We start from the raw sequence: 15854 nt of genomic DNA on the forward strand, positions 1-15854 counted from the left end.
CCACCCCAGCCCCACTGCCCAGAGAAAACCTGCCAGAAAACCGCTCATGGGCCTGCAGGAGGCTCTGTAAAGGCAAGGGACTCACACAGCACTGGGAACCACTGCCCCCCCGCCCCACGGGCAGCCCAGAGCCAGTGCCCCCCACACTGGGAGCCTCTGGTGTCCCACGGCTGCCCGCAGCTGGCACACTGGACCAGCCTCATGCCTGCTCTGGGAAGGGCGGCTGTGGCAGGGCCCTGGGGCCAGGACAGGCTGGGTGCACTGGACAATATGAAGGAAAGTAATTCTTACAGGAAAAGCAAGTTTATATATTGGGTTATGTGAGCAGCAGCCGCCTCGTGCCGGGGGGAGCAGGATGGGGAAGGTGGGGTGGGGGCTGTGTATGTGAGAACCAAGGGGGCCGAGCCAGGAGGGCCCTGGAGCCACCGTGTGCTGCCCTCGCTCAGGGCACAGAGTGAAGCTGCAGAAAGCAGGAAACAGGGAGGAAAGCAAAGGACGTGGGCATGAGCTCGAGCTGTGCTGGGACCCCTGGAGAGAGCAGACGCTCAGAAATGCTCAAGGTCTGGTGCTGGACAGGCGTCAAGGCCACTCTCTGATGGTCAAGAGCCTCACATGGCAGCAGCACATCACATTTCCCTCTGGAAACTACTTGCAGGCAGTGGTGGCTGCTCTGGCATCGCTCCCTGTGTGTTCCCCCTCCTTGAGCAGTGAGCATGGACCTCCTGCCCGCTGCCCCCTCTGCCGTGGGTGTGGAGGGAGCAGATCCAGCACCCCACCTCTGTGCTGCTCCCTGCCCTGGTGAGGACTCGCCCAGTCCCTGGGCCCCTGGCAGCTGGATCTGTAACCTGGGCAGGGGAGCCTGCAGCCCACATTGCTCCTGCTGTGGCACGGGGCTGAGCAGCAGCAGCCTCAGCACAGCAGGGAGCAGCAGAGGGCCTGGCTGTGTGATGCCCTGTGGGCACCCAGGGCAGTCCCAGCTGCAGGGTGGCTTCCTTGGAAGCCACCCCAGGTGCTGCTGGGTCACCCGGTGCTTGGGAGCACAGAGAGGAGCAGCACCCACTGCCCCGCTGTGCTCTGCCCATCAACAGGACTAGCTCAGCTCTTCCCTCCCGTGCTCTGGCTGCATCCCAGTTCCTCTGCTCCCTGAAGGAGTGGCCAGTGTGGGTGTTGGGGTTCTTCCTGCCTGCGGGGCAGACACACACCTGGCACGGGGGTCCGTGAGTTGGTGGGCTGCTTTCAGGAAGCTTTCTTGATGCCAGGTTTTGCTTATGGAGGACTTGAGCTTTCCAGCTGTACAGTCATTATCTTGGGTTCAGCACTCTCCAGCTGGGCCAGGGTCCTGTCGCTCAAAGTCCATCTTCAGGGGAGATGTGGGGTGAGAAGGCTGCAGCAGGAATGGTCTCCGAGGGTGACTTAACAGTGTAAGAAAAACAATCCCGTGTTCCTAATGTTTGTGTGCTAAAACTAAAATATAAAATACACCTTGTCCAAGCAGGTAGGGGATCAGCGTCGGCTCTGCAGGGTAGGAAGGATGCATCGTGTACACTTCCCTGGGGCTCCAGGGCAGGGAGAGCTCAAAATGTGAGTGATAACGTATTCAGTTGTCGTCCACAACCCTTCCATGCTGCAGCCTGTCCTACTCGCTGTCGCTCTTGTCCACCAGTACCGCGTCGGTCTCCTCTGTGATCTCCAGCAGCGTGTGCATCTCGGGGCTCTCCCCTCGCATCAGATCTGAGTTTTCTCCCTCCTCTCCACCAACCTCCACAAGCTCGGTGGCTTTCACCTCCACCTCACCCTCTCTTATTTTCTTGACATGGAAAGTGAAGGGTGGCACTTTGTAGACAGCTGTCTTAGATCTGGCATAAATGGTGTGGTCGGGGGTGAAAGACTTCCTCAGCTTGTCCCGAGAGGTCTTCATCTTCTCTCTTCTTTCATTAGTCACAATCTTGGTGCCCAGTTTGTTCATCCTCTTCTCCAGGTTATGGCGGGTCTTCTCCAAGTTGTGGCGGGTCTTCTCCAGGTTTTCCTTGGTCTTTAGCTTAGTCTTCTCCATCTTCTCCTTTGAGAATGCCTTCTTAAAGTCATCCACCCTTTTCATGCCGCTCCTTTTGATGCGCTCTGCCCGTGACTCTTCAATAATCTCCTCAATCTCTACCTCCTCATCTGACGAGAGCTGGATGTGGTCCTCCTCTGCATGGTCCTCACCCACAGGTGCCTCCTCGCCTTCGCCTTCCTTCTCTAGCTTTTCACCCTCCTTTAGAGACTTACTGATGCTCAGTTTAGATGGGAGCTTCACTTCATCCTGCAAGACACAGAGCCAAACCAGTGAGACACACGCACCCCCCAGCCCTGGAGCCAGCCCTGCCTCCCTCCCACAGGGCCGTTTGGCATCCACCTGGCTTAACAAACCCAGTGCCTCAGGCCTGGGCTCACCCTCCCTTAGTGCACCTGCTAAGTTACTGTAATGAGGATGTGCTTAAGGCTCTCCTGTATTTGTGCTCAGGCATCAGCTCTGCACACTCTGGGCTGGTTCCAAACCCATCCATGACTCCAGCAGCATGGGAAAGGCAGCCCAGCACTGAAACTGGAGTCTTTCCCTGTCCTGCTGTGCCCTGCCACAGTCCCATCCCCTCCAGTTTCATCTTTATCCCAGGACCTGGCCATCACAGCCCCTCGAGCAGAGGCATGGCTGGAGCTGGGATCCTGGCCACACTGCTGGCACGCACACGCTGGCCTGGCTGATCCCAGTCTGCACTCAGACTTTCCCAATGCCTGCAGAATCCAGGTGTGGGGCTGGGACATCTCTTGGGATGCAGCAGGCCACCCTATTCTTCCCACTTCTCCTCTAGGAAGTAAGTTAAGGAATTTGCCCAAGCCCATATCTGGAGATGGTGGAGACAGTGGCCCTGACCCGGTCTGCCAGGTTACAGTGCTCTGCTCGGGACAGGGCTGGATTCATTCAGCTTCTCCATGTGCCCAGGCCAGCCAAGTTTCTGATCCTAGTGGCAGAGGACAAGCATGTGCCTGGGAGAGGGGCACAGGTCTGGAGCAGGATTGGTTTTCATCTAAGCAGCACATAGCATGCATCCCTGCTGCAGTGAATCACCTCTCCCATCCCAGGACAGGCTGGAAATAGCCCATCACTGCACGGAGCGTCACAGCAGCAGGGCTGCAGCCCACGCTCAGAAATTTCTTGCCCGAGCGGTTTTGATCTATGGAGCTGGGTGGGACAGGTGGGAGCTGCCAGAAAATCCAGCAGCAGCCGAAGGGCAGTGTGTGGAATGGGCACACAGCACATGGAGCTGCTGGGCTGAGGCTTGGAGAAGAGCCTGGGCAGCAGGATGGCCAGGTGCCATTTCCAGCCCTGGGGCAGGCAGAAGAGGAACGGAGCAAGGACGGGGATCTGCAGCACTGGTGGGAGCAGGGCCCAGGGAAATCAAGGAATAGGCCCTGGCATAACCCAAGTGCTCAAAGTGTGTGGCAAACACTGGAACACCAGCAGTGACTCGCCTGCCCCCAGCCTGGGGAGCTGCCCTGAGCCACAGGAGGGTGACTTTGCTGTGGCACCTCCCGTGCTCTTCATATCACAGTGGCACTGCAGATACCAAGAACCAGGACACTGGGAATGGTCATTCTGCCAGGCCCAGCCTGAGGAGGGGCATCCCTGGCACTGCTACGGGACAGGACATCCCGGTTCCTGCAGTGCTGGAAGGGACAGCACGTTCACACATCCGTGCCCCGAGCGCTCTCCCACTGCCCCCGCTGCTCCTCTGCTGACCAAGGTCACTGCCAGGCCACTGCCCTGGCTGACCAAGGTCACCATGATGCCACTGCCCCAGCTGACTAAAGTCACTGCCATGCTGTGGCTCCGGCCTGAGCCCCTGGATGGAGGCAGGAGGGGATACTGCCCCTGCAGACACAGGTACTGGCCTGGCCCACTGCACTGTCCCCAGCCCTGCCTTCCCTTGCATCCCTGGAAAACCGACACAACTCGTTGAATACGTGACTCTAGCACAGCTTCACCTGGGTGACATCCAGATGCTTTCATCTGCTTTCTCATTTTTCTCCAAGCACAGGAGGGTGCTGTTCCTTTCTGGAAGCACAAAGGCATCTGGGGAAACCTTTGTGAGCAGTAGCGAGCCAGCTCCACAGAGCAATGGGCTCGGTGAGGGTGGCACAGGCCACAGTGTCCATGGTGAAAACACAGAGTCTGCTGGAACTGTGTTTTTTTGTGGTTTTTGCAGGCTCTGGGTTTTGTTCAGGGCAGAGAACTGTCCTGGGCAAATCTCTTCACCCTCTGGATCACAGCTCAGGTCCCAAACACTTTATGGAGATTAAGGTGAAGTGGTGAACATGTGTTTTCTTCATTTGATGAGCCACTTCAGCAGAAAACAATAGACGTGCTCTCCAGAGGGTGAGGTCAGTCCAGAACAAACCCACATCACTGGGAAGGCAGGGAGCCTGTTCACAACAACACCTGCTGGAGCAATCCCAGAGACTCCCAGGGACCCTGCCCCACCAGCAGAACATCAGGAACTCCAGCCACTTCCTTCCCTCTGAGGCAACACAATAAGCCAGAACAAAGGCATCCCCCTCTTGCCTGGCACAGCTGTCCCTGGAAATGGGCCATATCCTGAAAATTCTGATCCTATCAGCCCCTTGTGAGCTCCAGAACATGTGTCTGCAGAAAGAAAAAATTCCACATCTTCCAAATAAATAACCACCTTTCCTCCTGTCACACCAGCAAATCCAGCTCCCGACTGAATTTTCTGATATGGTGAGATGGGCTGTGCCAGGAATGCTCCCATCCAGCCTTGGCAGCATCCTGCAGCTCTTCTCTCACAGCCGTGAGGACGTGGCCAGCAGCAGCTCCCGGTACGTGGGACAGTGGGAGCAACCCCTGTCGGGGTGCCTGCAGCTCTCCCTAATTCCGTGTTTCACCCAGAGAGCAGCAGCTGCCCGGCTCCACGATCCCACAGGCTGCACTCAGGCACTTCACCTGCCCTTCTGCCGGCCCTGCTCCATCCCCACAGCCCAGCCCCGGCCCAGTGGCACCCACAGACCTGAGCCTCTGCTCTGCCTCTGTCAGGAGGCACCTCATGGCTCAGGCCCAGAAGCACAGAGGGACCACAGCTCTTCTCATACATAAAGATCCCAGCCCTCCCAGCCTTCCTGCGCGGGACTGTTTCCAAGAGCTTTTCTCCAGCTGTGCTTGGGAAACCCTTCAGGTCCAGCTCCCAGCCCCTCTCCCGCAGGGCTGAGTGCCAGGGCAGCCCACACAGGGCTCTCAGATGGTGCTTCTCTCTCTCTTAAGTCTGGTATAATTCCTGCATTTTCCCCTCTGACTCTTCCTCACTCTGGTTGCTGACCCAAGCAGCAGAGAACCAGCTGGGGGACAGCTGGAGGATTTTCAGCACTGTGTGCCGTGGGTAACTCCCCAGGCTCCATGCCCAGCTGTATCCAGGGACCATTTCTGCAGGCCTGGGCACAGCACAGCTGGTGTGAGAACAACCACAGCTTTGGCATGTCTTAATGGGGATGAGCACCTTCTGCTGAGCATCCCTTGCATGTACCACACATCCCCTCTGCATTCAGGCAGGGTCTCCTCCTCCTGGCCTCGGAGGTTTCTCCTGCAGAGAAGCAGAGCTGCCCAGTGTGGGCAGGATGGGCCTGCAGACACAGCTGTGGAGGACAATGGGACCTGTCTGGAACAATCAAGAACTGTCCCGGGTTTATGGATGGCTGCTGCACAAATCCCTGCTCCGCTCTGGGCAAGGCACTACTACGCTCTCTGCACTTCATTTCACTCATGACTCATCCAGATGAGCCACATTTTTAACACCAGGCATTCCAACCACTCTATTTTTACTGGGAAAACACTGACCCTGAAGTGGGCGAGTCCAAAAGCCTGAATCTTGGCATCCCTGCCTGTTGGGGTGTTCAAAGCCTGGCTCCCGATCAGCAGAGGCAAACTAGTTCTGTCCTCTCAGATAGCTCAGATCCAGCTGGCACAAGGACAATGGGTAAACAACATTTCTCAGATTTTGGTAGCAGCAGCAGCAAACTTTGGTCCCACTCTGTCCACGGCACAGAGCTGCACCCAGCAGCAGGATGGGGACAGGGGACAGGGAGTGTGTGTTGCCCCTGCAGCACAGACCTCCTGGGAAGTGGTGTGCTTCAGGAAGCTCCCTGCCATTGGCAGAGCTGATGGGACTGGCAGCCTGTCTATCTGCAGACTTTGTGGGCACCTGGAGGGCCCCCAGTGCCCACAGCCAGCCCCAAGGGCAGCTGGCTACCAGCTGATGGGTGCTGGGCTGCTCTGAGTCCTTCTACTTCAAACAGTTCAGAGCTCTTGGACCCGTTGCAGCCTCTTCCTGGCTCCCCTGAGTGGGCTTTTATCTGACATTGTTTTCAAGTTCCCTGGCAGTGAGTCACCCGCAGCCCACGGCCATGGACACCAGCCTGGTTGCTACAACACATGTAAACACTTCCCCTGGTGTATAAAAGGCCAAGCAGACACAGAGCTGAGCTGCATTCCCAGCCTCAAAGGGCTCCTCCAGCGCTGCAGAGCCACCAATAAATCTGGAGAACACTCCCAAAATAAGAGAAGGGCTCCTGGATTGCTCTTGTAGAGGGTCTTACTGTCAGCATGTAAAAAACAGAGTCCCAGCACTCCCAGCCACTCCAGTCTCTGGTTGGAAGGTTTAATGGAAGGTTCTCACATGCACATGCAAATCACATCTGCAGTTCGTTTCACTCCGTTATTTTTACACAATTGCAACAGCACAAACAGTGAGTTTGGTTGACATTTGCAGCCATAACGTGCAGAACATGACCAGCTCACATTCCCGGGCTCCACTGTGACCAAATCAGGCTGATCCCAACACTGGGTGAGCTGGAGCCCACAGCCCCTCCTGTGCCCCAGCCCTCTGTCTGCCCATCCTGGCCCTGGCCTGGGGGAGGCTGGGGGAGGATCAGAAGCTTGGGCAGCAAAGAGCCCTCCAGGTCAGGTCGAGCCCTGCCAGAGGAGAACACATTCTGCTCTCCCGTTGCCATGATAACTGCTCTGCTCTGCCAGGCCTCAGAGGAGGCTGTTCTGTACTGACCTTCCAGCAGTGTCATGGGAAGGAGGATTCAGCTATTCCTGAGTAAGAGCAGCAAGCCTGAGAAGTACCCAGAGCCTAGCAGAGCTCAGGGGTGTCCAGATGCCCTGCATAGAAGGGGCTATGCTTTCCTCTCCAGTGCCTTGGTGAAACAGACTTTTCCTGTGGAGGCTAAAATTTCTATCAGAGTCTCCTGCTAGATCACAAAAGAAATCCCTTTTTTAAGTCTTGTCATTCTCCTTGAAAAGGAGAAGTTTCCCTTGCAGCTTCCCCCAGAGACCCTGATTCCTGGGCTGGGTTCACCATCACCTGGCTCCTGGAATACTCCTGTCCACCCAGGCAGCCATTCCCACTGGACAGCACTGGGTGACCCCCAAAGGGCAGCTGGAGCTTGGGACATTTTCTCCAGTAGCTGCACAATGACAGGAAGGCAACAGGGCACCGTGGCCCCTGTGGAATGAGATAAGTGTTAAATGAGCAGCACTTAAATTCACCACTCCAGTGTGTGCAGGGCCCAGCTTGGAGCCAGCAATGCCAGGGGCTGTGGCTGGACAGACACGAGAGGTTCTGCAGGGCCTGCCCAAGGCACCGGGAGTTTACATCACAGTTTGTGCTCTCTGCCTGACTTTTACCTATCTAAAACAACTTCAAACCATTTCACAAACACAAACTAACGCTCACAAGAAGCCTGAGGAGGTGGGTGTTCCAGGGCTGTGTTTCCAGCGCCTCTGAGAACAGGTGGGATTTGCCCAGTCACAGCAGACAGCAGCAGAGCCAACTGCCTCTGGCCACTCGCCCTTCATGCAAGCCACAGAGCAGCTCCTCCCTCCCAGATGGAAGAGGGAGCGCAATGCCGGAGGGAAAATCCCAGCTCCTCACACCCACGCCAACCAGGGCAGCGCATGCAGCAAGCGCATTAGTCACAGGAGGCGTCCTGCCAGCAGCAGGATCAGCCTGGTAGGTCTGAGGGCCTGGGGCAGCCCCGAGCAGGCAAGAGGCAAAGGCTCAGAATCAGCAGCTCCCAGAGCTTCGGAAGAGGTTCAGAGAGATCTTCGGGGGGTGCCGCTGCCGAGGCCCTAAACTGCCGCCTCCTGGTGTGTCTTCTGCTGCCCTGGGCCTGGCGCTGCGCGGGGAGGGCTCAGAGGGCAGTCCCTGGCGAAGGCTCAAGGCACACGCGCGGGATCTTCTCGGGCTAAGACGAGGAAAACTGTGTTTCAATGGCCGGGGAAAGGAAGCACAATGGAAACACTTACCTGCTCCCGACGGGAATCTGAACACGCCAACAGTGATCCGGGTTAGCATGAGAACAGGCAGAGAGAAAAGGCACAGGGGTACGTTTTAGTAAAAGGAGAAGCCAGGAAACAAAATTTGACAGAAAACACAGTCAGCAAAGATCTTTGAGAAGGAGGAGTGTCCATCTCTGCTTCATAGCAGGTCCCAGGAGATATAGGATCCCTTCTGTGGGTTCAGGCACGTTCACACTGAACGCTGCCACAGAGCCAGACTGTTCACAGTCACAAGGATTCAGTGTTGGCTGTTGGGGATGTGTCTCCCATTGCTGTGGCATAGCTGAATGCAGAGTTTGCTTGTATGTATAAGATCATGAAAAAAAAGCTGGTGTTTACTGTGCTTACTAATTCAAGTGCAGAGGCTGTGGAGATCAAAACAGCCGGTTGCAATTCCATAGGCTGGTTTTGTCACGTACTGACCTTACCCTAAACCAGCGCTGGACAATTCCCAGCAGCTCCCAGACGTCCATACCCAGTGACACAGCAGTCAGGCATGGCCTTGACTCTGGGTTCCAAGGGTTGGACAGATTTTGTCTCCAGCAGTGCCAAGAGGTTCATGAAAAGAGAAACCTCGAGCCTTAGAGAGGAGGCTTCTGAGTCCTGCACTAAGTCACCAAGGAATACTGCTGAGAGAAAGGGAAATATCCAAAATAGGGAGTGGGGGGGGGAGCAAACCAGGTTGGGATTGGGTAAATGTTAGAGGAATAGGTAGTGCATTCTCAAGTGGCATCTCCCTGACTAGCAGAGTCCTCCCATCCTCCGTAATTCCAGGTGTTGTGCAATCTGCCTGGCACTTCTTTCTATCAGTCGTGTCTGGTTACTCTGTGTCCTGGAAGACATACCCGAAAATCTGGATCTGCTTCATCAGCTGTGAGAAGCAGCAGCCTGGTACTGGCACCGGAGCTGGTGCAAAGAAAGGCAGGGATGGCAGGGAGAGGAGGAGGCTGTGCTTGGAAAAATGCTTTTGCCTACAGTGAGTCAGAAGAGAGGCAGGGCTGTAGGAAACAGAGAAGTAAATAGATTGAAAGTGAAAAGACTCTTTTTTTTTCCTCCTCTGACAGCATTGAAAAGTTTTGATGCCATTATCAGTCTATTTGTACCACTGGCTTTGCTCTCAGATCTGCTCCTCCCGGATAAACCTGTCTGAGCTGATTGATGACTCCAGAGCTGCTTCTGAACAGCAAAGCAGCAAAGATGGGTTTTCATTACAGATGATTTGCAGACACTGACATTTGCATCCTCACATAAAGCTGAAGACTAAACATCCTGAGACTTTTTATTCTAAATATTTGATTTTCCCTCACTGACACTGAGCATTTTGTTTCTGGTCTTTGTCTTATCTTGCAGCTGGACAGTGGACCCATGATTCTTCAGGTGCTCTGTAAGTTGTAGGAGATCCTGCAGAATAGAGAGGACAATCCCAAACAGGCTAAAAGAGGGCTAAGCCTGTTGCTGAATAGTTTATGAGTCATTGCTGTGCTTTCCAGGCCGTGCACAAGAGAGGCCTGAGGGAGGAATATGTGATCAGGAGGTATATTACCTTGGGATTTGTTTTCATGAGCCACTACTCATCCAATCTAACTCCATCCCAATGGCTGGGCAGCCTCTGGCCCTTTGCTCCAAGACAATTCATGGCTGCGCAGCTCAGTCTGTAACTATAATGCTGAAAGGATTTCAGCAAAGCAAACAGGCCTGGCACCAACTGCTTATAAATAATAGCTGAGCAAGGAAATATTAATGCAGTTGATACCAGGCTGCAAGAGAGAAATCCATGCTCTAGGGTTGTCTTTTGGTAGAAAGACTGGTAATCTGCACTAAGAAAAATCCTGGAAGTCGGAGGTATTAGCATCCTGACTTTTTTTAAGGCTCCTGTGAATTATTATCTTGAGACTCTAATAACTCAGTAATATGCAGAGAATATGCAGGATTTTTGGCACATCAGGATGTTCACGTGGTGCTCCTGCAATGGAGGGGGAACCTGCACTGAAAGGAGCTGCTTTGGATTGGATTCACAGCAAAGTGAAACCAGCTTTTTATTTTAAAATATTATCAGAAAATAATTACAAAACCCACTGGCTGCTGCAATGCAAATCCCTGCAGTGCCCCACTGGGAAGAGGGACAGACGTTCCAGCACAGAGAACTCCCGGGCACACAGAGCCAGCTGCTCTTGCAGGAAAAGTGCCCTGTGGGTGCCTGGTGCCCGTGCCTATCCCAGTGCTGTCATCCAAATTGCTTTGCAACTTCCTATTTACTCTGTAACACTGGTAGCTGGGCAAGCTCCACTGAACCCCAGGCACGTCACTGACCCAGGCTGCCCCTCAGGCCTGCAGGTTTTGCTGGCTCTCACCCTGGTTTTGTTTCTGAATGATTACTTTCAAACAAAACCATAGCTCGGGGCAGCTGCTGTTCTGTTTAGGCAGTGGAAAAAGGCTGCAGCCCTGGGCAGTGGGCTTGTACACCCTGGGCTTCCTGCCCTCTACTCCTCCTAAGCCCCTTGAGCCCCTCTCTTCTGAGGAGCACAGTCCCAAAAATGAGGCAATTCAGGCCTGACCTCCTAACCTGTCACATTAATGTGTGGGTTTGAAATCCATCTCCCCTGCCCAAAATGTGCAGTGTTGCTGCTCCCATCCGTATAAGGCCCACGCAGAGCACAAAGCCAGGCTGGGCTATTTATATTCCCTCGCCCAGCCATACCCACCCCGCACACTGCACGGCTGGGATGTGGGTCCCACCCTGCTCTCCTGACTGCCCGGCCCTTCCCATGGAAATCCACATCTCCCACAGCTCAGAGTGGCTGTCAGAGCCCCCTGAGGCACAGAGGAGCCCCACAGGAGCCCCCAAATCAGACAGTGTGGGGAGCACCCCTCGGACAAAAGCTGCTCTTCCCAACAAAAAACACTGCACATCCTGAGCCAGAGCAACCAGAGCTCGGCGCCCACACGAGCCTCAAAATAAAGGACCGGCACACTTTAGAAATTCAATACTCCGTGTGTACGCTGAGTGCTGCAAGGGTTTGCCCAGCTGTAAGAAAGTCAGCCTCTGACATTCGCAGGAATAAGTTTGATTGTCAAAAACTGTTTGGAGGAAAATGCTGGGCTTACGTAAGCTGCCACGTGCCGCTCTCAGAGTGAACGCGGCCCTAAGTCTGGTTTCAGGGCAGTAGCTGCACAGGACATCCATTATTTAACCATGAACTGCAGTAACCAGACTCAGATTCAGGATCCTAAAAACAGGAGATTTGGGATGAAGTCACTTCAATTTGTTTTTATTAGCAGCCATTCTCACCAAATTTGTTGGCGTCCTGGTTTCTCTGAAAGATGGGAACCCGGGCCAGAGGCACAAAGGAAGCTCTGAGGAGCTCTGAGCTCTGTTCCCAGGGGCTGCTGAGCAGTGCAGACACTCACTATCAGACTTTTTAGGAAGGCATGTTCTGCACTGAATGTCTGCATACACAGTGGACCATCAAAGCTCGGCCACTTGCTTTGGGTCTGCAAGTTTTCAAAACAGAAAGATGGGGCAATTTGGAGGGGGGTTGTTTTTTTCAAATTTTATTCTCAAGAATCGACCTAATTCCCTACATTAAGTCGATACAAAAACTCTTTCAACTCGGTAGAAATCAGACCAGCTTCTGGCAAAATCAGCTGGAAGTGTTTCTGAGAGGGTGAGCAAGTGAGAAAATGTGCACACGGACAAGACTGCGAGTGACACCCGTAAACATTCTGCTCAACACCTCAGCTTAGCCAGGACATGGGACTGATTTCCAGCTCAGCATTTTCTCCCCCAAAGTCTGAAACTACCCTGACAGTTATGCTCAGGATCATTCCACAGGTCAGGCTTTCCCTGAATAAAATTTTACTTCAATTTCCTCCTAATCTACAACGAGGAAAACACAGCTCTCACAGGCAGTCTGACCTCCCCTCCCAGGGTGCAAAAGGTCTGATTTGCACTCCTGAAATAGTCCCTCCACAACTGCTGGAGCTTCAGGACATAGTGCTGAGAGAATAATCAAACATCATTAACCAGCAAAGAACTAATTTATCTTTACCTCCTTTATCTCTTTGACCACAGAACTGTGCGATATCGAATTCCTACAGAGCATGACTCCTGCTCTGCTCAGCTCTGTTGCCTGAAAACAGCCACCGCTGGGATTCTGGAATATTTTACTTCTCTTAAAATGAGTTTCTCTCTTCTTCTCCAAAAGAAAAGGCTAATAAGTCCTTGCACTTTTAGCTACAGCAATGGAAAACACATAGGAGTCACTCCCAGCGTGGCGCAACAGCTTTCCCTGAGTCAGAGAGGAGCAATAATGTGCTCAGCACAGCAGAATTAATTACATGACCAGTAACGTACCCAACAGTCACTTTGATGGGTGAGTAGGGGGTCTGAGAAGTGAAACACTGAATTAGAAGAGAATTATGTTGTAATTATTTGTTTTTAGCCATAGACACCATTAGGAAAGCACAGTGAATTCCTCATTTAACCTCCCAGGGGGGATCCCAGTGCCGGGTCCTTTCCCACTGGGGCCGAGTCTGCTCCTGCAGAAGTGCCGGGATGTTCACGAGGGCACAAATGGCTCCATTTCACATGGAGCAAACCTGGAGAATTCCTTACTTGTGCTCTGCGACCTCACATTCAAATCACGCTACATTCCATTCTGGGAAGTTGTTCCAAATTACAAATAACTTTTTTCACTACAATCTCCATGATTACCAAGTCCCTGCCGCACTCCCTTGCCAACCAACTCGCTCCAAGGCTGCTCTGTCCTCAGCACAGCAGCAAGGGCAGGCCCTGAGCCCTCAGAAGCAGGATTGTTTTTTCATATTCAAAGAGAAACTCTGCTCAATATCCATATGCCAGTGCAAACCAACACAAGCAGCTCACCAAAAGCCAACCTGTCGATGTTCGCGATGCTTCCCAAGGACCTTGAACTCTGCTAACTTCCCACCTATCTCCATAACCCACACGGAATGTTAAACAATTCCCTTCCCTCCTCTCATTTTGCAATGGTTTTGCTTCTGCAGTACATTTAAAGTTCTATCTTATTTTTCCATAGATAGATTGACACAAAGGGCTTGTAATTAATACACACATGTATATCTGTCTATAACTGGTCAGGTTTCCCGTATGATCTAAACAGGCTTGAGTATTTCAGCCTTTCAGCCACAATAAAACTAGAAATGCTCAAGTTCTGAACCAGGGAGTCCCATAAGCCCTGTATATCTCCAATCACTGACTCTTGTCATGAGCTGCTCTCCCTCAAACCCCATTGCAAGGACCATTCTCCCTTTTATTTTGCTTTTTTTTTCTCTCTTCCCATGATCAGCATTCGATGCTTCTCTATTTGTCCCTGGCGCTGGCTATTATTAACTCAGAGGCTTCCAACTGAATCATTAACTGTTTCACTCGCTTTTCTCCTGTGGCCCAATAGAAGAGTTTGCTCTGACACGGAAAACTAACTGCAGGCAGGAAACCTGACAGAACCGTGCTCCTCTCTCTCTCCTTGTTTAATATAAAAGGAAAACTCCAACGCTTAGCATGGGGGGGGGAGAACATCAAGCAAACCAAAGCTGTTACTGAAACCAGACAACGAGAAGGATCAAGGCTTGCAGGATGCAGCAGGAAGAAGGTGGGAATTGTACAAACCCACGGCAAAGTCCCAGGCTCACACCCTGAGTGCTGCCGAGCTCAGGGGACCGGTCTGGATTTTCTCTGACAGCTCTATCTGCCCTGGCGGGTGGGATTAACCCCGAGCCAGGGTTACTGTCACTTGTTATCAGATGCATGTCACAAATCTGAAATGCTATCGCTCTCCACGTAGCCATGCACATGGTGTCTCTTGGTAGAAGAGACGTTGCAGATGGATTTATAAAACCCCCTTCCAGATCCCAGAACACACTTGTACTTTGTTGAGCTAAGCAGTAAAATCGGGTTATTTTGATCCTTCTGGCCCATTGCAGTGAGTGCTTAGGGCCTTGCTTCCTATCTGCATTAAAATTCCCGTTAAGTGGGACAACTCTGTCAAGCTTTGTCTTAGGACACACAGAAAATGTTAAACCACAAATGAGAAAGCTACGGGGGGACCCGCCTCAGCCTGAACTGCCAGACAGTGCAGGGAGTTTGGGAGAGGACTGGACCGGCCATGCAGCATGACAGGACCCTCAGCAAAGAAAACAGCCGCTAACAGGATGCAAAGACACTGTGAAACAGTTCCTTACCTGGTAGATCATGACTTTGAAGTTCCTGCGTTTCAGGAGCTCCGCTTCATTGGCCTCCAGCTTCTTGATCTGCCCAGCTTGCTTCTCCAGGTTCTGCCGCACCGTCTTCACATTGACGCTCACCTTGCGCACCTTCTCCAGCATCTTGTTGACGGTGTTGCTGGTGGTGGTGTGGGCCTTGGTCAGCTTGGTCAGCTCTCCCTGGATGCTGGTCACTGCGCTATCCATCTCTTGCTGTCTCTCCTCCAGCTGTGTTTGGGTCAGCTGGATCTGATCCACCGCTCCAATGATCTTGTCCAGCAGGGTCAGCACCATCACGCCGTTGATCTGGTCTGATTTGATGGGCTCCTCGGGCGCCTGCTCCTCCGAGGTCTCGGAGACAGTGGGTGGCTCGATGATTTGCAAGGTGGTGTCCTCCATGGTCGCTCGGGAGTCCTGGCTCACGGAGCCCGGAGAAGCTGTCACTGCAGGGAGAGAGCAGGGAAAACTGAGCCCGAGCCTCAGCTAAACTCCGCGCTGGGAGACGCGCCAGGAATGGAGAGCGCAGTGAGTGAGTGTCTGTGCTGAAATTCAAATGGCACAGCTCCGCACAGCCGTCCAGTGGAACTGCCCTGCAAAATTTTCCAGGCTTGCAGGTCATTGGCTGACTCCACCTCAGCTATAGAAAAGAAGCCGCTGCCAAATGCCTGCTGACCCACCCTTTTGAAATGATTAAAATAGTTGGAGGGGAGGCGATGGCTCTGCATGCAAACACAGGCACAGCTCAGCCAGGAATGCAAAGCTCTGGAACTGCTGCCGCCCCTCAGTCTAAAGGCGCTGTAAGTAACAAGAGGAAAAAACAAAATCCTCAAGTAAATGGCTCGGGAAGCTGCTGGGAAGAGTGGGAAGCGAGCAGCCCCATCTGGGCACAGCTGTGTGCATTGAAGGCTGATTTAAACAACTGCATGCGCTGAAGTTCAGCTGGAAAATGCAGACCTGTTGCCAGTAGTAAGGCTTGGGGTTTTTTTCCTCAGGACTATGAAAGCATGATTTTTCAATATTTTAAAGAAATGCTACAATTTGGATTCAGTAGTTCTGGCACAAAAACATCTGGTTCATAACAATACCCCCCCCAACTGTGAATGTACGATAGGTGTACACAGTGCGTGCAAAGTGCACCACGTCTCCACACAGGTTTAGCACAGGAGAAGGATAATGCAGTCCAGAAGGGAGGCAGATGGGCATTCTCCTCAGAGGAACTCTCTCA

The 15854-nt window shown here is 53.0% G+C and overlaps 1 protein-coding gene across 1 annotated transcript; it reads right to left on the reverse strand.

The window, feature by feature from the left end:
* Positions 1-264: 264 nt before the first annotated feature.
* CAVIN1 (caveolae associated protein 1) lies at positions 265-15266 on the reverse strand. Its single transcript, XM_027664833.1, has 2 exons — positions 14609-15266; positions 265-2302 (listed from the first exon to the last, which is right to left on the reverse strand). The coding sequence occupies exons 1-2, from the start codon at positions 15026-15028 to the stop codon at positions 1637-1639; spliced, it is 1086 nt and encodes a 361-aa protein (XP_027520634.1). The 5' UTR covers positions 15029-15266; the 3' UTR covers positions 265-1636.
* Positions 15267-15854: the final 588 nt, after the last annotated feature.

Source organism: Corapipo altera, unplaced genomic scaffold (assembly GCF_003945725.1).
Source record: "Corapipo altera isolate COAL_440 unplaced genomic scaffold, ASM394572v1 142, whole genome shotgun sequence".
In the NCBI taxonomy this organism is placed as follows: domain Eukaryota; kingdom Metazoa; phylum Chordata; class Aves; order Passeriformes; family Pipridae; genus Corapipo; species Corapipo altera.

What these genes read in the sequence shown, in the direction of transcription:
- CAVIN1 (XM_027664833.1), bottom strand. Translation starts at nt 15,028, where the DNA reads ATGGAGGACACCACCTTGCAAATCATCGAGCCACCCACTGTCTCCGAG. An exon ending in TCAAAGTCATGATCTACCAG is followed by an intron (nt 2,303 to 14,608) that starts GTAAGGAACTGT and finishes TGTGTCTTGCAG; the next exon opens with GATGAAGTGAAGCTCCCATC.